Source organism: Monodon monoceros, unplaced genomic scaffold (genome assembly GCF_005190385.1).
Source record: "Monodon monoceros isolate NGI ecotype Baffin Bay Population unplaced genomic scaffold, NGI_Narwhal_1 Super_Scaffold_2, whole genome shotgun sequence".
Lineage (NCBI taxonomy): Eukaryota > Metazoa > Chordata > Mammalia > Artiodactyla > Monodontidae > Monodon > Monodon monoceros.
This window is the reverse complement of record NW_021703776.1, coordinates 19,987,110-20,008,831: the sequence shown is the minus strand read 5'-3', so window position 1 is coordinate 20,008,831 and position 21,722 is coordinate 19,987,110. Positions and strand designations below refer to the sequence as shown.

The 21,722-nt window shown below is 41.8% G+C and overlaps 2 protein-coding genes across 6 annotated transcripts in view; one reads left to right on the top strand and one right to left on the bottom strand.

Moving 5' to 3' along the window:
• Positions 1–7,706, top strand: part of GSAP (gamma-secretase activating protein) — a 90,882-nt gene extending 83,176 nt beyond the window's left edge. For 4 of the 5 annotated variants that reach the window (XM_029232932.1, XM_029232930.1, XM_029232931.1 and 1 more), the window contains 5 exons: positions 3,543–3,662; positions 5,090–5,151; positions 6,694–6,795; positions 6,951–7,050; positions 7,451–7,706. In XM_029232932.1, the coding sequence (XP_029088765.1) occupies positions 3,543–3,662; positions 5,090–5,151; positions 6,694–6,795; positions 6,951–7,050; positions 7,451–7,542 (476 nt within the window). In that variant the 3' untranslated portion in view covers positions 7,543–7,706. Of the gene's footprint in view, positions 1–3,302; positions 3,445–3,542; positions 3,663–5,089; positions 5,152–6,693; positions 6,796–6,950; positions 7,051–7,450 lie in introns of those variants that run through there. The other variant, XR_003795096.1, reaches the window with a different exon arrangement.
• Positions 7,707–9,992: 2,286 nt separating this feature from the next.
• The window catches only part of CCDC146 (coiled-coil domain containing 146), a 138,507-nt gene continuing 126,777 nt past the window's right edge, over positions 9,993–21,722 (bottom strand). The window contains exons 15-19 of the mRNA XM_029232929.1: positions 20,093–20,321; positions 15,901–16,029; positions 15,228–15,365; positions 11,788–12,036; positions 9,993–10,437 (exon numbers count right to left, since the gene is read on the bottom strand). Coding sequence (XP_029088762.1) covers positions 10,234–10,437; positions 11,788–12,036; positions 15,228–15,365; positions 15,901–16,029; positions 20,093–20,321 — 949 coding nt within the window. The 3' untranslated portion in view covers positions 9,993–10,233. The remainder of the gene's footprint in view (positions 10,438–11,787; positions 12,037–15,227; positions 15,366–15,900; positions 16,030–20,092; positions 20,322–21,722) is intronic.

Below are 21,722 nucleotides of genomic sequence, written 5' to 3'. Positions count from 1 at the left end.
TGTCACACTTTCTCTATCCATGCCTTATCTTATAAGATCTGCTTGTAGTGGAGGCACAAAAGGAGTTTCTTGTGACTTTGTAGGGATCTGAAAGTGACCACTCATGAGGAGAATGGATGGCTTTAAATGGAATATGAATTGTGAGGTGCCCTCTAGAAAGAGTGAAGGGATTTCATGAAAATTATATATGGCTTTCTAGCTTAAAGTCTTAATTGTTTGTCATTAACACAAAAGACCTGGTAGAGAAATGGGTCGACAGTTTCGGATTTGTTCACCATGGATCTCCAAGCTCCTTTTCTAAGTAAATGACACTGACTCACTGGGGACAATATTATATCTGGGAGATCATAAAAATCCACTTTCTACAGAACATTGCATTTCTACACAGGGATGGATAAGGATGGAAAACACAGAACAGTTTTACCCATAGTGATTGAAAATTATTATGAGTAAGAGCTTAATGGCTGGTGTCCATGGGTCAAGTAAGAAAGAGCAGTTTCTCTTTCTCCTTTTCTCAGAAATGTTTGTTTCCCTAATATGAAGTGACACTGGATCATGTTGGGGGGTGGGGCATGTGTGTGTAAATGCAGGTATTTTTGTGTGTATGTATGTAAATGTGCTCGCTTTCCAGGCCCCGTGGACTAGTGAGAACTGTTTGAGTTCCAAGTGTCAGAAACTTGTAACCGGAGTTACTTAAAGAAAAAAGGGAATGAGGACCACAAAAGAGAAGTCATAGTTTAGAGCTGGAGCATTTACCGTTTAAAAGGGACCTGTGTTCTCTTTGCTGCCTGGAGAAGGCCAGGAGCCCTGGAGGGTGAGGACTAGAGCTGGCTGGAAAAGGTCTCTCTTTCGGTACCGATGCCTACTTCTAGCCAGTTTGCTCTGTTGCTTAGAGCTGACATGCTGAGAGGAGGCCAGGAATGGGCTGTTGAATTTGGGACTGTGCCCTGGGAATGGAGGCTAAAGGGTCATCAGGGATCTTTAGGACATGGACACAGAGCTAGAGAGGAATTTTTTTTTTTTTTTGCGGTACGTGGGCCTCTCACTGTTGTGGCCTCTCCCATTGCGGAGCACAGGCTCCGGATGCGCAGGCTCAGTGGCCATGGCTCATGGGCCCAGCCACTCTGCGGCATGTGGGATCTTCCCGGACTGGGGCACGAACCCATGTCCCCTGCATCGACAGGCGGACTCTCAACTACTGCGTCACCAGGGAAGCCCCTAGAGAGGAATTTTGAATGGAAAAAATCTGTAGGTTCAATAACCTTCTATAAACTCTTCCTCAGAAATAATTTTATAACTTTTTTAATCTTGAGAAGACTGTCCAAATCCATTTGAAAAATCTCATGTTGTTAATTAGCTAGTAAAATCACTATTTTTTTTTGGAATCAGAGCAGTTAGTAGACTCATCCCATTGTCAGCCCATTAACATCTGCTTGAGGGCAGAGTCTGAACTTTATCTGACCCTCAGTGTTGCCAGGACATGGGACTCAAGTCTCCCACTGCTCACGTTTCATATGCTCAGAGAGAGAACGCTCCACGACGTCTCTGAATCCAAGTCCCAGCTCTCTTTGGCCATCATGTCTCTGTTATGTAAGCCTCTAAGGTCAGGCAACGAGTCTTCGTCATTCCCCATCCACATCCAATCAGTTTCCAAGCCAGTACACGTCGCCATGATCCTATGATCCCTTCCTTCCCTCTCACTCTCAGTGCCCTCGTTCCCTCTTGGACAGGTTCACGCAGTCACTTCCCAACAGATCTTTATTCCTCTGGTAGCAAGCTGTTACTCCGGTCCATTCTTTACCTGTTGCCACATTAATATTCCAAAAGTAAAACTCAAATCCTCTAACAATCCTGCTCAAAAGCTTTCCTGCTCAAAAGCTTTCAAAAACAATCCTGCCTCTCCAGAGTTTACTAAATAATCAATTCCTTGCTGTCATTCAGCACTCAACCCTGTGACACATATATTAAAAGCACCCTGTACTTTTCCTTCATAGAACTGGTCATATTTTAAAAAATGAATATTTTTTTTGTGATTAATTGATTGTCAGTCTCCCTATCAGACTGGAAGGTGGATGGGAGCAGCAGTCATGCTTGTTCTTCTCATCACTGCACACCCAGCTCCTTGCCTGGCGTGCCGAAGGGGTTTTGTTGAATAGGTTAACCTTTCCAGTCTCACCTTCCACCATTCCTCTTGCACGCCTGTGCCAACCCAACTGGGTCATTTACTCTTTCCTAAATGTGCCCCATGCTTTCTCACCTTTGGGCCTCTGTTCGTGTTGTTCCATTAACACCAGTTCTTGAGGCAGGATAACGTCGTGGTTAAAAGGCTAGGCTAAAATCCCACAGCCTGCATTCAAATGTTAACTCAGCCACTTACTATTTCCCGGGCAGGTTTCTTAGCTCCTGTGAATCTTGGTTTCCCCATTTATAAAGTGGGGATCAAGTAGTTCCCACCTCACGGTGTTATATGAGGATCAAGTGAGCCTGTGCGTAAATGAAAGGCCTCAGTACCTGTCTGGTGTTAGTCATGTTGTTATACCACGTGCCAGGCTCTTCACAGACCTAGCTGTAGCTCTCAGAGCAGCCCTGCAGGAAAGGTACTGGTGATTCCACTTTAGGGATGAAGAAACAGAGGCTGGAAAGGCTTAATTACCTACGTCTAGTAAGCAGCACAGCATGATTCCGGCCTCTGTCTACTCAGGTCAAACCTGACTTCTGCTGCTTTTCCAGCCTGTATGTTCTCTCACGTCATTTCCACTCTCAGGGATGGCATTAACCCTTCAAAGCGCCTCTCACATGCCATCTTTTCCAAGAGGGCTTTTCTGATTCTCTCCCGGTCTGATGTTGTTTGTGTGTGGATGTTGTTTGTGTCGGTTAGTGTGAATAGTGGACTTAGAGCTCTAGCTCTGTGAGAGTTTGGGTAGCCCTGCCCGTGAGACTTAGACTTGGCCCTGCCCAAGGCCTTGAGAGTGCCTTTCTACTGAATTCCTAGAGATTTGCTATCTGGCAATATCATTTTAGTTCTTCTTTTATATGATTTAGTCCAAGTAGACCCCAAAAGCCTTTCTCTAGGGCATACCCAGAGATTAGTCATCTAAACTAATCAGTCCCCTTCTGGTCCAGATATTTTCTCCTGCAGCAAAATGGTCCCCGTCCATCAGGCTTTAGCCTGGGCATGTGGAGTTTGAAGCTCTACTGTTAATTTTTCTATTTTGCGATTTTACCATAGAATTATAAACCTTTTAAACTGTAAAACCATTTTCATTGAGCAGACCTTGCACTGTTTTTCTCTTTTTGCCTAGGAAGGCATACAAGGTGGAGGGAATACGTGCTTATTGGGAACTTACTATATACCCAGCACAATACTTAGTTGTGATAATACAGAAGGAAGGAACCTTGGACCTTGTCTTCAAGGAGCATTTATTTGACTCTAGCTGCCAAGTGGTGAGCTGAGTGCTTTATTGCCATCACCAGAGTCATTCCCTCTGGGAGGCCGGAGATGATACCTGACCGTCTCTACCGTCCCGGGTCTCTCATCCTAGGTTTTCACACTCTGCACACGATCCTTGGTGTCCACTGTCTGCCTTTGCATAACCTGCTGCATTACATTGATAACGGAGTGTTGCTTCTCACAGAAACAGCTGTCACAAGGCTCATGAAAGGTAAGGGGCCCTGAGTTTGCCTTGTTCCAGCCCCAGCACCACCCGGGCTGCCTTTGTGGGTGTGTGGCCTGTAGTCACACGGGGCCCTGCTGCACTCAGAAGGGGCCCATGCAGGGTTTAATGTTCTGTATTCAATCTCGACATTCTTAGTAGTTGAAGAGGGGCTCCTCGTTTTCGTTTTGCGTGGGTTCCACAGTTACGCAGCCGGGCCTGCTGAGCACGGTTCATTTCCCGTAACCGTCCCTTGGACCACCGTGCCTTTGCCCTTCAAGAGACCCCAAAGGGCTTCTCAATCCGTACACAACTATTAGACTCCTTTTCCGTACATGAAGGCACTTGAGAATAGGAGACTGAAGGCTTATTTCTCAAGAAAAATGTCATGCAATGGCTTACTTTCAGCTGATTAACTCCGTCCTCTCAAAGCTAGACTTGAAATGCAAGGAAAAGTAATGAGAGGTGTAGTGCCTATGAGAATTTGAACTTGAAATAAGGTCTGTAGTGTAATGACTCTTGGTTAAATTATTCAACTGTGGTATTTTATAGATGAGTTTTGTTAATATATATTGAAGTATTTGCCATTCCTCAAGGTGCCGTATGTTTTAAGTCAGTCAGCAAAATTGCTCTGTGACTGGCAGCCTGTTACAGAACGCTGTTCCCTGATATAGAGCAGCAGCTTCATTAAGAAATCCCTTTTTAGTCATGTACCACAGTGTTCATTGCAGCTCTATTTACAATAGCCGGGGCATGGAAACAACCAAGGTGTCCATCAATAGATGAATGGACAAAGAAGATGTGGCACATAAACACAATGGAATATTACTCGGTCATAAAAAGAAACGAAATTGAGTTATTTGTAGTGAGGTGGATGGACCTAGAGTCTGTCATACAGAGTGAAGTAAGTGGAATAAAGACGCAGACCTACTAGAGAATGGACTTGAGGACACAGGGAGGGGGAAGGGTAAGCTGGGACGAAGTGAGAGAGTGGCATGAACATATACACACTACCAAATGTCAAATAGATAGCTAGTGGGAAGCAGCCGCATAGCACAGGGAGATCAGCTCGGTGCTTTGTGTCCACCTAGAGGGGTGGGATAGGGAGGGTGGGAGGGAGATGCAAGAGGGAGGGGATATGGGGATATATGTATACGTATAGCTGATTCACTTTGTTATAAACCAGAAACTAACACACCATTGTAAAGCAATTATACTCCAATAAAGATGTTAAAAAAATCCCTTTTTTATTCAGAGAGACACAAACTAATATTTTCATAGTGTTGTTAGACTTGGCTTGAAAAACAAGGTTGGGACATGCATTACCAGGATGAAGCTCTGAAGTATTAGCTTGCTCAGGTATTAAAATGGAGATTACTGGGTTTTTTCTTTTTGTTTTGTTTTATTTTGTTTGCCAATTTCTGACTTTCTTGTAGATCTGGACAATACAGAGAAAAATGAAAAAGTAAAGTTCAGCATCATTGTGCGGCTTCCTCCGGTAATCCTGAAGTATATTCTATTTTCTAAGCCTTGGCATGTACCCCTCCTTCAATTTCTTCTTGCAGAAAGAGCAGTTACTTGCTTTGGGCCGAAGTCACTTGAATTGTCTCACCCTTCGGCCCTTTCCAAGAAATCCTGTCCATCCCTACCCGTCTGTCCGCTGCTCCCACTGGGCCTACCGAGTGCTTGCTCCCCTGGCTGCGCGCGTGCTGCTTTGGCACAGGCCCACCTAGAACATTTAGCCGTTTTCTCCTCTGAGGAAACCACAGTAATATGTACGTCTGTGAGTCTGAGGGGAGGCAGAGGGGAAACATGTGCTTTTGGCATTTAAACTGATAAGAAATTGAAATACAGGTGAGGTCAGAAGGTTCTGGAACTGCGTTTCCTCTCACTGTTGTTTGCACCACGGCAGGAAAACATTCCTGGTTGAAGGAAAAATGAGAAACATGAGGGAGAGGGTTATACAGGCACTCCTTGTTTTTGTGGGGTATAGTAGCTCTCTGAGTCAGAAATGCTGTGAAATTCAGACATTCCACGGCAAGGTCTTCAGAGCCTCTGACTCTGCGGACTTCCCGGCCATGAGAACCTTGGCCAGCTCTGTGCCATTTACATACGTTGAGCACTTATATCTCTGGCACGATCCTCCCACAAAGGGATGTCTGATGCCTTCCTGGACCTAATCGTCTTGCTTTATAACACCTTCTCGCCCTCACAGGCTTACTGAGGCAGAGGCAAGAATAGAAAACAAAGCATATTTTCCATGGCTAGATCTCTCTGGGGAATATCTCTGAACATTTAGTTTGGTCTCTAAATTTGATTTTTTTTTTTTTGCCTTATACCCTTAGGGAATTAAAATTTTCTGGGCGAGACACTGGCAGAGTACATGCCTATAACCTGTAGCTTCATATCAAAATATCACGTAGGGTTGGCATGCAGATACTCAGTTTTGAAGAGTAACAGATGAACTCCATTTCAGAAGAAGAATTTGGCAGCCTCAGTACACAAAATGCTTTCCTCAGAGTTGCATTTAAGGGAGTATTTATTCAAAATTCAGAAGCATACCTCATAGGAAATGGCCTTTCTCCAAGGTCATTAACCATAAAGAGTCTGTCTTTTAGACTCACTAGCTGGAATACATTTTAAAAAATTATGAATTGATATAAGATAAATTTACTTAATGCTGTGAGCTATATTCTCCTCTCTGTATTTTTCCATCTTTTTATTTTTATCATTGACTTAAATTTTTTAGTGTGGAAGGTACAGAGGTTTCCTATACACCCCCTTCCTCCACATACACACAGTCTCCCCTATTATCAGCATCCCCCAGCAGAATGGGTCCATCTGTTACAGTGGATGAACCTACACTGCACATCACAATCACCAAAGTCCATAGTTAGCATTAGGGTTCACTCTCGGTGTCGTTCATTCTGTGAGTTTGGACAAATATATGAGGAGATATATCTAACACTGTAGTATCATACAGAGTATTTTCACTGCCCTAAAAATCCTCCTCTACATATTTTTCAATTTGCAAAAATAGCTTACAGGTCAGAAGATCTGTCGACTTTGGGATCATCCTGTGAGTTCTAACATTATTTCCCGGAACCATGTAAAGCAACTGCTTCAGAACTATAACAAACAGGTGAGTCTGTGTGGAGCAGAGGCCCCGCTAAATGATTTTGGAACCTCTTTGCCCATTTTAACACATCCATATGGACAGCAGTTGTAGTTCTCACCACTTTTAAGTTTGTACTTGTTGTGGAGAATCAGCTGATACCACAGCCGTTTCCCCTTTAGCCCCGGAGTTCTGTGATGGACAAGTCGTCATTCAGTGTAGAATTTCTGCCTCTGAACTACTTCATTGAAATACTGACAGATATTGAGTCCTCCAATCCAGGTAAGTCACTCCTCTGCTCTCAGGATTTTCCTGTCTTTCCCCTGACACATCAGTCAGTCTCTATGTGCTTCTGTGTACCTTTTTCTTGCCAAAGTATCCCTTAATTATAAGTAGGATCTTCTTGCAATAGGTTTTAATGAGGAATACACAATTTACTACCTAAATTACCAAAGGAATAACCACCTTTCAGGTTTTAAAAGGAATTAAGAGGTTAAAAACGCATTTGGTTGGTGTGAATGGCCTTTCTTGGTGCTGAGGTTTAATAAATTTTAACAACACATTCTCAGAATAATGTGTTTTACTAAAATATAAAATAATTATGATTTCAATGAAGTATAGGAACAATATTATAAATGTTCTATGGCTTCATAGTAACTCTTCTCTCTCTCTTTCCTTTCAGCTCTGTATGCTTTTGAAGGACGTGACAACGTGGACGCAAAATTTGTAGAGGAAGCAGCTCTGAAACACACCACGATGCTTTTAGGCTTATAAAAGGGAAAATGCAGTTATATCAGCTTCCAGTATTTTTCTCTTGCTCGTTAGCTCTACTTCCGTTGAGAATTCTTTAGCTATATTTTAAACTGGTAACCAAAATCAGAATACATTGTTGAGCCATCTGAATTTCAGTTTAGTACTTTGTTCAGACAGAACTAGACAGTCAAGTGTAGAGAAATGTCAGCCAGCCCAAGGGGGCATGAAGTGGCCTAAGTGATGCTCTTCCTAGTGGCTGATCTTCCTAGCGCTCTCATAGGCCAAAAGCTAGTTTCTATTATACTCTGAAATAAAATATACTTTAAAAATGTAGGAACAGTGCTTAGAAAATAAAAAATTGGCTGTGTCACTGAAAATAGCATATGACAAGCAGAAAAATTACAAGCTGTAGAAAAACTCTATTTTGGAAATTAGATACTTTTAAAAAAACTGAATTTGGACTAAGTCAAATCTGCTAATTCTAGTAGGGAATAATTTGCAAAATACAACAATTTATACATACATAGAGTAGGATTTGTCTTCGTGAACGTTCAGATGGAACTGTATTTAATATTATAAAGTTATTTTTATATTTATAAAAGTTTGATTTAGTAATATGTTGTCATTTAAAAAAACACTGAAAGTTTTAGCCTAACTCCTTTGTTCTTTGAACATAGCCTTTTATTCCCACCAAGAATCATGACTCCATGAACATGTTCCCCCAAAGACCCACATGACACCTAACGAGTTCTCCCACTTTTCTTTTTTTTTCCCCTCTCTCTTCTACAGTGACGTTCTGACCATAAATACAGTTGATTCCTGGGGTAAGCCCAAAACCCTTTGCTTTCCTCTCTTCACACCGTTTCCCTCATTGAACTTGTGAAATTTTAAAGATTACAAATATCACTAGCCAGTATAATAATTCAGCTTTTCTAAAATCATCATTCTAAAAATTATCCTCTCCTACAGAAATTCCCATTTAGGTCAAATATTTCATGGTCACTGAAGCTCAAAGTCTTGGAGCCATATCAGCAAGGCGGTGCTGGTTTTTCCTCTTGATAAGGTCATTATTTTTCATTCCCCTACGCTTTCCTCTTCACACCCGGGTTGTTTCTGCTGCTTTCTGAAGTCTCATTCATCTGATGCATATTTGAGATAAACACTACTTTGATCCTGTCACCCCTCTGCTCATAATCCTTCAGTGGCTTGCCATTTATTACAGGATAAAATCCAAACTCTTTGACATTCAAGATCTCCCAAATTCTGGCCTTATACACTTCCCTAGTACGAACGTTCTGTTCCAACCAGCCTCGCTCACTGGGCCTTGAACAGAACTTTTGTTTTCTTACTTCCAAGTCTTGCTCAGGCGACTTCCCCCTCCTGGAATCCCCTTCACTTACTAAAATCTTATTTATGCTTAAGGGCCAGATAAAAAGTTCCATCTGACTGTGATCCCTGGCCATTCCAGTGCACAGTGGCATGTCACCCTCTGGACCAGTAGCACACGTTGTAATATTTAAGCATCCAAACCTTTGTAATTTTTAAAAATTATTTTTCCTTCCTATCAATTTAAACTTCCTATGTGTTTATTTTTTGAATCCCTAATTACTGATCCTACAACACAGCAACTGTGTGTAAGTTTGTAGTATTTCTTTGCATTAAGCACACAGCTTACACAGCGTTACTTGTTATAGGCTCTCTCAAGGAATTGCTTTTTAATGACTTCACAAAGCAGTCAGGTTAGATTCAGGACTCCTAGACGGAGAATGAGATTCAATTTCCCTCCATTCTGTGTCAGGGTGGGGGCTTGGAACAGATTTTGTTTGATTTAGCAAAATAAATGAATGTGATATTTCTCACTCCCAGAGTCGTGAAATGAAATTCATAACTGATAACAATATGAAATAATACTAGTTTGAGCATGTTAATGACTGTAAAATCACCGGTTTCAAATCTACTTTTATATTTTTATGTGAGAAAGTAAACAGAATTAGCAAAATATACTTGGGTGAAATACAGTAATATTAGAGTAATGAAATCAGTGGAACTGGCCTCATTTTCTCTTTCACATGCAAAATTATAAATATCTTCGTTGAAATTTTGAAAAATCTGGTATCAGGACAAAGTAATCACAAGTGTATTTGCATATAACATGGTGGAAAATCTAGATTTATAAGAAAGATAAATTAGGGCATAATTGTTTTTGCCCAAAAGGATTCTTTATTTGTAAAAAGAATCACTATAACATCACTTGAAGAAAGACAGGCTTCCCTACTGCTTTTCACTCAGTTTAGATTTACTGACATCAACTTGCAGTGCAACTATTTATTTAACAAAGTGAGTTGTGCCCCTGCAGTACTTGGGCTATTTTTCTTTTCAACCATTCTTTCTTTTTCTTAAAAGTGAGTACATTGAACAGGATCTGCTTTTCTTTCTTTAATAAACAAAGACCACTCTGCCAATTTCTGTACTTCGCTGAAAAGGTATTTATTTTTATTGCATTTTTATAGCACCCAGTCTACTATATATTTCTGAAATGTAATCAAGAGATAAAGTGGAAAAGAAAGAAATTGTTGAGTGTGATAGGAAGGAAACATATGTTGTGGATACTCTGTCTGTAATTTAGAGCCATTACACTGACGTTTTCCAGCTGTGGATGTGAAGAAGCCTGGTTGAAGCGCCTCCTTGAGAAGCCTGGGTTGGTTCACATGTTCAGATTTCAATTGGCTTTATAACAGGTTTCTTTATGTGCCTCATATTGGCCCCAGGTTCACTGGGCTTAAAAGGAGCCAAAGCGCCGTACGGTTTTGGCAGAGGAAGAGTGGACTCTGCCTCTGGGATGTAGGCATTTGGACGCTGATCTGCAGTTGTGTAAACACCACTGGGCAGCTGGCGAGTTTCTTTTTCCAAGAACTCCTGCAAAGAATGATTTATCCTTTTCAGTTTTTGAAAACTCAGGTAAAGTCGCTTCGTCCTCAGGGCCCATCAGACACAGCCGGGTCTGAGCAGCCTTCGGCTATGCTTGCTGGCCGATATTCCCCAAAGGGACAAGAGGGTGTGAGGGTGCGTCACCAAACATGCACACCTGCACACACATTTCATCTCATTGGAATGACCCATGTTGCTCAAGCATCACTCTACTCCTGGGGTTTAGGGTTTACCATAAACTGGTTGGTGGGACCTAAATTTGCTACATTCCAAACTCAGTATCTTTCATTAAACACTAATTATTTCCATGTTTGTGACAAAGGCAGGATAATCTATTTCCTTTGGTAGGTCACTGGTGAGCAAATGGTACAAGGGAGGAGATAAGGAGTAAAGTAGAACCAGTGGAGAGAAGTGGTCAGCAGCTTGCTTTGAGCCTCAAGATTCTGCCTGTGTTTCTGGAAAACAGAGGAATCTCTTATAGCATTAAAAAGAATTGGAAAAAATGGAGACAGGTAAATGACAGCTGGGACACCACAGGTAAAGCCTGAGTGCCCTCAAGAATATAATCCCAGGCAGCGTGCGAATGACAAATCAGACCCTGTTTTCCGGAATTCATAGTATGTGTTTGGAATGCACCTTTTTCTTGGGTTAGGGAGGGAATGGTGATCTTCTGGGGATGTCTGCTCTGTAGTCTGAGAGTGAGTTATAGGCCCCCAGGATGTAGTCTCCTCAGAAAGAGATGCCTGATTCCACTCTAAGATTATTGAAAGGTCATGGGAGTAGGAATAAGAACTGAGCCCCCAGTGTGTAGGTGGTCAGTGACAGACTTAGGTCTTTGGTGGGAGAAGGGTGGTACTGAAGCCTAATCGTAGCTTCTGCACCAGGTGCAGAGTCTGCAGAAGCCTGTGACAACCATGATACGCTTGAGGCCTCACAATATGCTGTGGTGGCCACAGCAGATACATTGAAGAGTAAGGTATGGTCTGAGCCAGGGTGCAAAGACAGAGATTAGAGACCTAGGATAAAACCAGTGCCATCCTGGCCATTGCCATGCCAATGGGAGGTCCTGGTCTTCACCATACCAGCCCAGGATAGAACACTGTGGGGTGGGACTTGATGCCCGCCCAGTGTTCTCCAGGGAATATTCTGACCCTTTGGACTGTTGCACTTTGCTTGCCTACATAATATCTTAAAAAAGCAAAACTTATTTCTAATGACTTGCTGGGCCTATGTGTGTGGTAGAGTAGAACATTTTCATATATTTTGGGAGGATTGACAACCCCTGCAGCAGCCCTTCCCGGCACATTTTACAAATGCAACGTAGAAGCCATAGCTTACCCGAGACTTTTCAGTGATGGCCAAGGCATACATTTCTTCATCTCGAAGTACTTTCAGCCATTCTCTCTCAATCTCTTTATTGAGGGGCAGACCCTTTTCCATCCTGGAGTTGCAAGTGAGGATGAAATCTTCTTTCTCCTTGACTTCCTTTTGGAGTTCAATGGTCATAGCTTGTCTCATGGACAGCTCAGCAACAAGAGCCATCATTTTTTCAGTAGCATCTTTGATCTTTTTCTGGTAGCCATTCATCTAGAATTAAAAAGCCCAAGGCTTAGCCTATGTATACATTCCATGAAGACTTGAAGAAAATGGCAGGCTTCTGGCTGTCTCTGAAGGTGGGCATTCTTGCCTGAAGGAAGGAAAGTTTAAGTGGGAATTCACAGAGAATAAGAACTGCAGGAGACCTCAGAGATTCAGCCCAACACCCTGGCTGTGAAATAGGACAAGGAGGAGGGAGAAGAAAGAGGTCTGTTCATCTAGTTACTGGATTTCCAGGTGGGTAGTATTGAGGGGAATAGTTTAGTGTCTCCATTTTTAAGAGGTGATAAGGACAAAGGAAAGGGTATTCTTGATGTCTAAGTTCTGGCCTAATTTTGCCATGTTATTAGTTTGCCACTTAAGCAGGGGGGAAAATCTGGTAGAACAGAATTGTATTAGTTATTAATACACTTGCTTAAGTAAGGTAATCAGCATCCGTGATGATTTTTAATGGAAACTATCACACTTCAGTGTTTGTGTATTATTGATCATAATTCCCAGGATGCATTATTATGAGGTCATAAGCAAGCATGAGCTGAACTGGACAGTCTGGCCAGTAATTTGAAAAGAAATGTTCCTAGTTGTGTATGTGTGCTTACCTTTTCATATAAGCTATTTATTATCAAAGAATTAAAAGATAAGACTAGGTGGGAAAATTGATTTTAAAAGACAGAAAAGAAGTAAAATTGGAATTGGTGGTTCCTGTAAGCTTTCTGGCCCACAGCATGGCCTTTCAGTGTGGCCGAAGGCTGGTGAGGCAGTAAGAGGTGACTCCCGCCACCCGCCAACACTCAGTGTCACATTACCCTGTCTTATTACTTCTTCATATCCTTTCACTACTGACATTATAATATAAACGTATTTGGTTATTTGGTTATAGCCTATCATCCTACAAGAACGTACTCTTCATGGGGACAAGGACTGTTTGTTTTATTCATGAGGTTCCCACTGCTTAGAATATAGGAGACAAAATTAAAATTGAATGTCGAATGAAGGAATGAATCAATTCTTAGTCTCTTTTAATTGTTCATTCCTTTGAACCAAGGTAAATTGAGACACGAATGTGAGCATCCAAAAACTACACCCTACCTCAAAATACTTTCTTCTCTTAATAGAGTATATACTGGTCTGTGTGTACATTTGCTTACAGAAGCGTTGCTGCTGGTGATTTACGTGCCTCTGAAAATATAATGACCAATTATTATGTGAAAACTTTGTCTCTTTAAGGGAATAGGGAATATAAATTTCTATAACTTCTATACTGCATTAGTTTTCAGGAAGCATAATTTGAATAAAAATGACAGGCATTCAGAGCTTCAATGATGAGTCATTATCTCTCTTTTAAGTTTTATTAACTAGTCATTGCACACTTGAGTGTGTATATAACTAACCAACCTCCCTTCTCCATAAATCAAAAAAAAAAAAAAAAGGATGGTATTATTCTGGGTTCTCTGAGTCTTTGCTGAGATTTCCCATTTTCTGCTCATTTGGGAAACTTGTAAGAGGAGCCATAAGCTCTCTAAGAGAGATGAGAGATGAGATGTACAACCTTGTTGAACACCCGCAAGGGCCAGCCCACTTCTGCTCGACTATGTGATGCTTGCCACCACTTGAGCTGATATCACACCCATTTCACAGATCAGGAAACTGAGTTTTAAGACCATTTATGTATCTTTCTCAACGTCACTTGGTAGTGTTGGTAAGTCACAGATCTGGGATCTGAATGTCTTTCTGTCTTCCAGCTCTGCCTACTCTGAGGAGATTATTTTAAATGGAGGAGGAAGAAAGCCAGGTAGAGAGCATGGAATGTGGGGAACGGAAAGGGAGATAAATCATGAGGACAGGACCCAGTAATGCTGGAAACTTCTTGGTCATGTGGATTGTGTCGGCAGCTCCCATTTGTGTTTCTTTGGCTTAACAGTTGACTTCTGGAGGGACTCTGCCATCAGCTTTGACAAGCAGGCCTCAGCAAAAACCAGCTTCCCCCAAAGAAAGGCAAATTCATTTTGCAAAATAAAGGAAGGCAACATTTAAAGAAACTTCAGACATGCTAATTCAGGCAACGTTCAGGAGCCTAAAGAAGGCTTAACATTTCTTATTTTGTGAGGTAAATTGAGATTTGCACAAGTGCTGTTGGCCTCGTCAGTCTATTAGTGGAAGTGTAAAGCCAAATAAAAGTGGCCAAGAAGCCTTGAGATTTGCAGTAGTTTAGTGTGCCAGGACTGTTTCTAAAACAGGACTGTTAACTTATTCAACAAACGTTTTTCTAAAGTTTAGCACATGCGAGGCATTGGGGAAACTAAGAATAAGGAACAGTCACTGCCCCCAGGAGCCCACAGTGGGTGACAGCATTATTCATGGCGTCTTCTGAACTGTCCCCCCACACTACATGGTGTGGACAATGTGTCCCTTTCCCTTTTGCACTCAGCAGCTCCAGTGACTGTTGCTGACTGACTAAAAACCCTGGACTGTCACAGAGGGATGCTGCAAGGGGCTGGGGGCGCCAAGCAGGCAGCAGACCGTCTGATGCCTGATGGTGCAAAGTCCTGCTGCGTCCGAATCACCAGCCTCCCTCCTGCTGGCTGCTCCTCTTGCTATAGCTTCTAGCAGTCCCTGCCTGACCCTGTAGCTTTGGATCAGAAGCCCTGGTATTTTAAGCTTATGGAATTAGGAAGCCCCACGTTACTGGCCTTTCCTCACTAGTGAGGCTTGGGTGGGGGCTCCACCCCAGGGAGTTGTGTGACTGCTGTTCTCTTTAATGGTCCCCTTCCATTGCTGGCTTCTGGCTACTTCTGGATTCAGGCAGCTCCCATGCAGACCGCTGGATAAATGAGGCCCTCCCTTCACAAGGAACTAGAAAGGACTTAACATGTCTCATGAAATAGGAAGATAATGACTGTCATATTTGAGTAGGTACCCTGTTAAGTGAAACTTGTATACTGTCATTGAAAGGTTTAGGATTTCCCACTATAATGAGAATTCATTCAGGGCACAAGACTGAAACTTATCTTGGACAATTCTCCAAGAGTCATCTTTACATTTTAAATTTTAATTCTTTGTCTTTATCTATTCATAAAGCCTAATCTCTCCGGGGCTTCCCCCAATAAATGAAGCAGTCTGTGGAAAATGGAAGGTGATAGAGGAGGAAGGACAGAAGAGAGGAGGCAGGGACTTGGGCAGACCTTCTTGGCTAAGAGCAGTGTGTCCTGCATGCAGGCCTGCGTTTTGCTGCAGAGCCTGTCGGTGAGCCGGGAGACCTGTTCATAGATGAAATCCTTCTCCAGCAACTTCTCCTCCTTCTTGGCCAGCTGTAGTTCCAGCTACGGTCGAAAAGAATTTCAATAGGAAAAAAAAGTCATGCAAGTCAAAATCTTTCCTAATTAGAGCACTATTTTCCCCCCTTAATGAAGGGGGACTTCACTAAAGAACATTAATGACTTAATGAACTGGACGAAGTCAAGACTTCCCCTCACCCTCTGACCCCCCGCCCCCGAGAGCTGTGGCACTTCTTCCTCCCCATGGCAAAGAATGGCCCTCTCAAGCTCTGTCTAGCTTCCACGTTGCCATTCCTCTGATATGCTCCCATCAGGAAGACAAATTAATCCATTCACGATGCCGAAATTGCTCCTATGGGCCGTGAGACAGAGATGGGCATTTTGAAAGCGCTCAGGTTTTAACTTTTTTGGCAAGCATCTAAAGTCAAGCTTAGGTTTCGTTACTAGATTGCAATGAAAGGACTGTATTAGTGACTAGAATAATGAGGGATGAATCCTCATAACATGAAACTGTACCACAGATAACTGTGACACTGATCAACAGGGGCTAATAGATGCTATTTTAAGAAAGGACATTTACCGCATCCATTTTTTGGATCATTTCTTCTTTGGTCATATCTTTCCCTGGAAGGAAGCGTGTTCTGTTCTCACCCTCAGGATTTATAAACTGTTTCTCCAGGTCTTTTATTCTGTCTGTACACTGTGAAAACTATTAAACAAGAAAGAAACAGTAACTTTGCTCAGTAAATCTTAAAGTCACGTAGCCCAAGGTCTTTAGGGTCTTTCCAGGCAAAGGTGGAAGGGAATTCTTAACACCCCATCAGCTGGGACTTGTGGTTAAGCAATGTTTCTACTCACGTGTGGTACAGAGAGGAAGATGCCTGTTAACTGACTCTGCAAAGCAAGGCAGTGACTTCTGGGTCATCAAAAAAAAGCTGACTTTACAACCAGTCCTTTTATTGCTTCCCATTTTGTGTTATACTCCCGGGATGCTGTGTGGTTGCAGAGCTCCGACTATACAGACTTGACTTCTTTATTGCCTGTTGTTACAGGGGCCAAGGCAGACAGCACAGCATACAGGGTACACAACATACTAGACTCCAGTTTAAAACCCTTTGCTGGCAATAGGCTTAATGGCTTCCCAAAGAAAAGTAAAATTCTTAATTACTAGGTCAACACAGTGTACAGTCTGTGAGGAATAGCCCGAACTATTTGTATCTTTTTTGGTAAACACCCAATGTAATGTGTTATATATTCAACTATATTTGTTGACTCAATGAGACTTTGGAGGTGGATGAAGAAATACAGAAATTCTCAAGCAGGAGTGGCAGCCACACTTAGTTGTTTTGTAGGGAGGGATGTAGAACACAGTGAAAACCAAGTCATCACCTTTAGCTTTTCTACTGAAAAACTGTATAATCGCAGGCAAATCATTTATCTTCTCTAAACCGTAGTTTCCTCAACTATCAAATGGGAAAATAAGTCCCAAACTCATGGGATTGATCCATTAAACGAGATAATATATTTAGAGTACTTTAAATTTTTAAACTTATTCTCCTCCCGACAAAAAGAATTTCAAATGGTGACATGAATATTTTTTTTCTTCCTGTCTCTCCACGCTTAATTGCCCTTAATAGGGAGTTAATAACGTATCCATGTATGTGTATTTGTTGTATTTGTTATTAACAACATTTAATGTCTCCTTTTGTTAATTAGGAAATTAGATAAGAAAAAATATATGGTGCTTGCTTATCAAAGTGGTGCCTTGATTGATCTTATTTCCCCATGGGCCCTTGAGGAAAAACTGTATCCTTTTTCGATATAAAATAGTGCTCTTGTGTCCGAAAACAGTTCACATGACTTCCAGGAGCCCTAAAAACAGGCTATTATTACAAGTAAAATATTGCAGGAAAATGTGACTTATGATAATCCTTGGACGATTAAAAACTTTCAAGCAACCAAAAAAAAGCAAACCTTAAGAGAATTCTGAAAGTGATACAAAAAAGAGGAAGATTGAAAAAAAAGACAAAACACTGTAGCTATAACAACAGGATATGAGAGAGATCTGGCACTACACGGCAAGGTACAAAAACAGCTTGCTTGAAGCTTGAAATTTCACACCGTGTCCTTCAAAGGGCCCATGTGATTAGTGCCGAGTATACAGTTAAATAATTAGGTGCAGTCTGAAGACTAATGCGAAACTTTCTAGTCCACTGTTCTTAAGCTTAGAACTAACTCTGGTAGAACAGGGAGCTGATGATAACACATAGTCCCTATGCTTCAGTTCATATGCAGTCAGAATGATAAATGCTCACACCAGGCAGGGTGTACTATCATTGAATGCATAGTATTTTCCTCTTGGGTAAACTGAATTCATATTTTATACCGGATTACTGGTTTTATATAATAAATACTAAGTATATATATATATATTTTTTTTTCTTTTTAAGAAGAACTAATTTTATCTATTTTAATCTATTGAATAGAAGTATTAATTTGCAATTAACACAAGTAAAATGCTTCCATAGTACAGAATGAATTTTTTCTCTTGTGGATCTTACTGGATTTAAAGTCCTTTTGTTCTGCTGGGCATGTTGATCATGTAGCATGGGCAAAGATGGCCTTGAAAGTGTGTTCTGGGAAAGACCTGGAGAGAGCCAAATTATTCTGTAAAATGGAGTGAGACAAGCGTGGGGTGCCTGGGGCGCAATCTGGATGGTAAGGCTGTGGAGGGGAGATGGGGGGTGAAAGATGGAAAGACAGCCAGTGAAATGGAACTAGGCTAGGGCATTGCATGGGGTAGTATACCTGGGGGACTATTCCCAGTGGTGGCGTGGGAAGGCATACTTGTCTGATACTTAATTTGAAGTTCTTTGCATTTCTTTAATGTACCCCCTCACACTGGTGCCCCAATTCTTCAATAAAGTCAGTTCATAGACACAGGCCTGGCATGAATGGTCTTGTGTAGGTGTAGGCGGAAGTTGGAACCAGTCCCGAGTCTGCACTGAAGTGGCACAGAACTGGCCCAGGCACTGTGTGTAAAGATGATGAGTGGATCCCCCAAAGGAACCACTAATTGGAAGCAGGAGTCAGAGCTGCAGGAATCCTGGGGAGGCTTTGTGGGAGACCTGGGGGAGGCCTGGAGGATGTTCCAGCCAATCCATCTAATTCAGGGCTACACTTATTGAAGAAGTGAATGGGAGAACATATGACTAAAGAAACAAACACTGGAATCAAAACCTTACCATATTTGTGCAAAATGAAAGATCCTATTATCTGTATAGCATAGTACACGTTGAAATGCCATAAAATATGGAAGTAGAAACATCATTCAGTTCCATAAAGTCCTGTGAACCCCATGACATGATTAAATTAAAAAAAAATCACCCAAAACTGTGTCTATAGCATGAGCTAATGAAAACCATTTACTTGTAAACCTAGAAAATGACCAGAAGGATTTTGTCCAGATTTCTGATAATTTTAATAGTGATTATATGTTGGGGATAGAATTTTTTCTTTAAAATTTTTGTATTTTTTTCAAAACTTCATTAACAGAGTATGTCTTAATTTTATAATCAGAAAAAAATCTGAAAGTAAACCTGACATTTTATTATTATTTTAAAAAATTTTGGCTGCACCCCGTGGCATGTGGGATCTTAGTTCCCGGACCAGGGATTGAACCCACACCCCTGCATTGAAAGGTGGAGTCTTAACAGCTGGACCACCAGGGAAGTCCCTAAACCTGACATTTTAGAAAACATGTTATAGGTTAAAATGTATTCCTGCTACATTGAGTCAATGGAAAAAAGTTTAGGCCATGAATTGTTTAGTTTAATTTTTTCTTCTGTTTTCATTAAGAAAAAAGTATAATTATTACATATGAAGAAAATGGCTTTATATTTATGGTTTTATTTATTTACTTGCTATTTTATGTTTAAATTTTATGACTTTATTCCACTTTTAAAAAGGCCATGTCAGAGGCCAAGTTATTAAATTACAGGGAAACTACAGGGGTTAATAAGGAGTCTAATTATATGCGATTACCCATTAATAAGAAACAACAATCTTGGTTCTAGAATATCAAAGAGAATCAAAAATAAGAGAGCTAGGGCTTCCCTGGTGGCGCAGTGGTTGAGAGTCCACCTGCCGATGCAGGGAACACGGGTTCGTGCCCCGGTCTGGGAAGATCCCACATGCCACGGAGCGGCTGGGCCCGTGAGCCATGGCCGCTGAGCCTGCGCGTTGGGAGCCTGTGCTCCGCAACGGGAGAGGCCACAACAGTGAGAGGCCCGCGTACTGCAAAAACAAACAAATAAACAAACAAACAAAAAAAGAGAGCTAGATGGTCTGCAGGATCTTTCCAGCAAGCATCAAAAACATAATTATGAATAAAAATAAAAACAAACCAAAAAAAAACCCAATTATGCTGGCCGTAGTGAAAGCCTGGCCTACTGAAGTTTTGAGCTCTGAAGCAGCTGAGTTAGAGCTGAGATTTGGGAAGGTCTAAATTCCAAGAAAGGCAGAAAGTGCTTCATGGGGGATAAAAAGATAATCTGTAGCTCAGATGCCTGAAGCACAGATTCTACCCTGGAGCAGTGTTCAGAGGCATTTTTAAACAGGACATTTAACTCAAGAGTTCTTGTAGGTACCAGGAGTAGCATGGCTTGATTTACATGTAAGAACTTATATGACCTACAAAGCAATAAAGGAAGAAAAGAAAAGAAAACAGCAGCAGATGTTCCCAGGACGTGCGTCATCCGCACTTCTCCCACCTGAATCTGGAGCACTGCTAAATCAGCATCCAGAGCCCTCTTGGCTGGTAGCAATTTCCGGGTCACGTGAATCTGTCTTTGCTTTTCCACAATCTTCAGTTTCAGGAATCGGATCTTCTCTTCCAGGACGTGTATTTCAATTTCTCCATTTAGCTTCATCTTCTCTTGGATATTTATTTTTTCATAAAAAATGCACACTTCCTCTTCCCGCTCTATCAGCTGAACACCACTGTGGTCAGATTGAGAGGCAGAGGCTAAGAGGATGTTGAGGCCACTGTTTTACCAGTCACTGTGGTTCTCTCTGGATTTGGGTGCAAAATACACATCAACACTGCGTGATTCCAGGAGACAATAGATATTCACTGTTGGCTTTCTAGTTAAACTCCACATTTTGAATTTTTCTGGGCATGGGAGAGAGAGGGTTGTGTAGAGTCTGGACTCTGAGCTGACCATGTCGTTGGCCGGCCACAGTATCTCTGCAAGTCCCAGTGGTCCTCCTGGGGTGGAAAAGGATGTCACTCCCCACACATGAACGACATGATCCCAGGGTCTGATTTTCTGCAGACCCTTTTCACGGGCCAGACCTGCCAACCCAGGCAGGGGGCCAGGGAATGCGTTTCCGGCAGCTATTCGGTTCTATCTAACTGGCCAGGACCATTAGGCTCTTTTAAAGTTAAATATTTCTGATGTACATTTCCCCATAAACAGGCAAATCCCCATGATTATAACCCTTTGTAATCATACCAGAGGAAAGACCCCTCCCTGGGAGGAGACTGTGGGGAAGAAACAAAGTAAGAATTTTCTAATTCCAGCCCCAGAACTGACCAGGGCCTGGGAGCACACTGCCTAAATGCTTTGGTTTGTGCCAGGAGCCAAATAAGAGGACTTTTTTTAAATTTCCCCAGAGAGAACACCTGCCAGCCCTTTGAAAAAGTGGTGTTTGTCACACCCTGAAGTTCTTCCCCCACGCCGTGCGTATCCATTATCCCCAAGTGCATCTTTAATTGCTTCTATCTCTTTCTCTGTCTCTCCTCCCTCAAAACATAAGTGCACAGGGGTGTATTTGGCTAATCTTAGCTCTGTATTTTGTTTCATTTGCCATTCACTGGCTCATCTCATGAGCTGCTTTATTCTCTTGACAACAGAAGCCAGGTGTGATGCGTTACCACCTTTTAGTACTTTCAGGGCCCAGCACTTAACACAGAACACAGCCTTACACAGAACAGCACACAATCAAGGTTTGATTGAAAAAAAATCTAATACCTGATGTAATTACTACAGGGCTCTACAATCTCATGCACCAGATTTCTCAGAACACAAGCAACTTGGGAAAACTGTTAAGTAGTAATCAATTAATAATATTATTATAGCTGGGAGAAATAATGCTACTCTTGCTGAGAAAATGAACTGGGTGAATGGCTTAATGAATAAACCTGTCGCCCAAGTGAACACAAGATCCAAAGACTTATTTATGGCAATTATACTGAAATAATTTGATGGTATCCTGATCCTGAGTGGTAGCCTGGTAAAGGACTTTGATCCTTAAGCGAGCAACTTGCCAAACCCTACTCTTGGCTGTCTTTCTTACGAGGACAGAGTTTCTTATTTTCAGGGAAAGCACGCAGCCCCC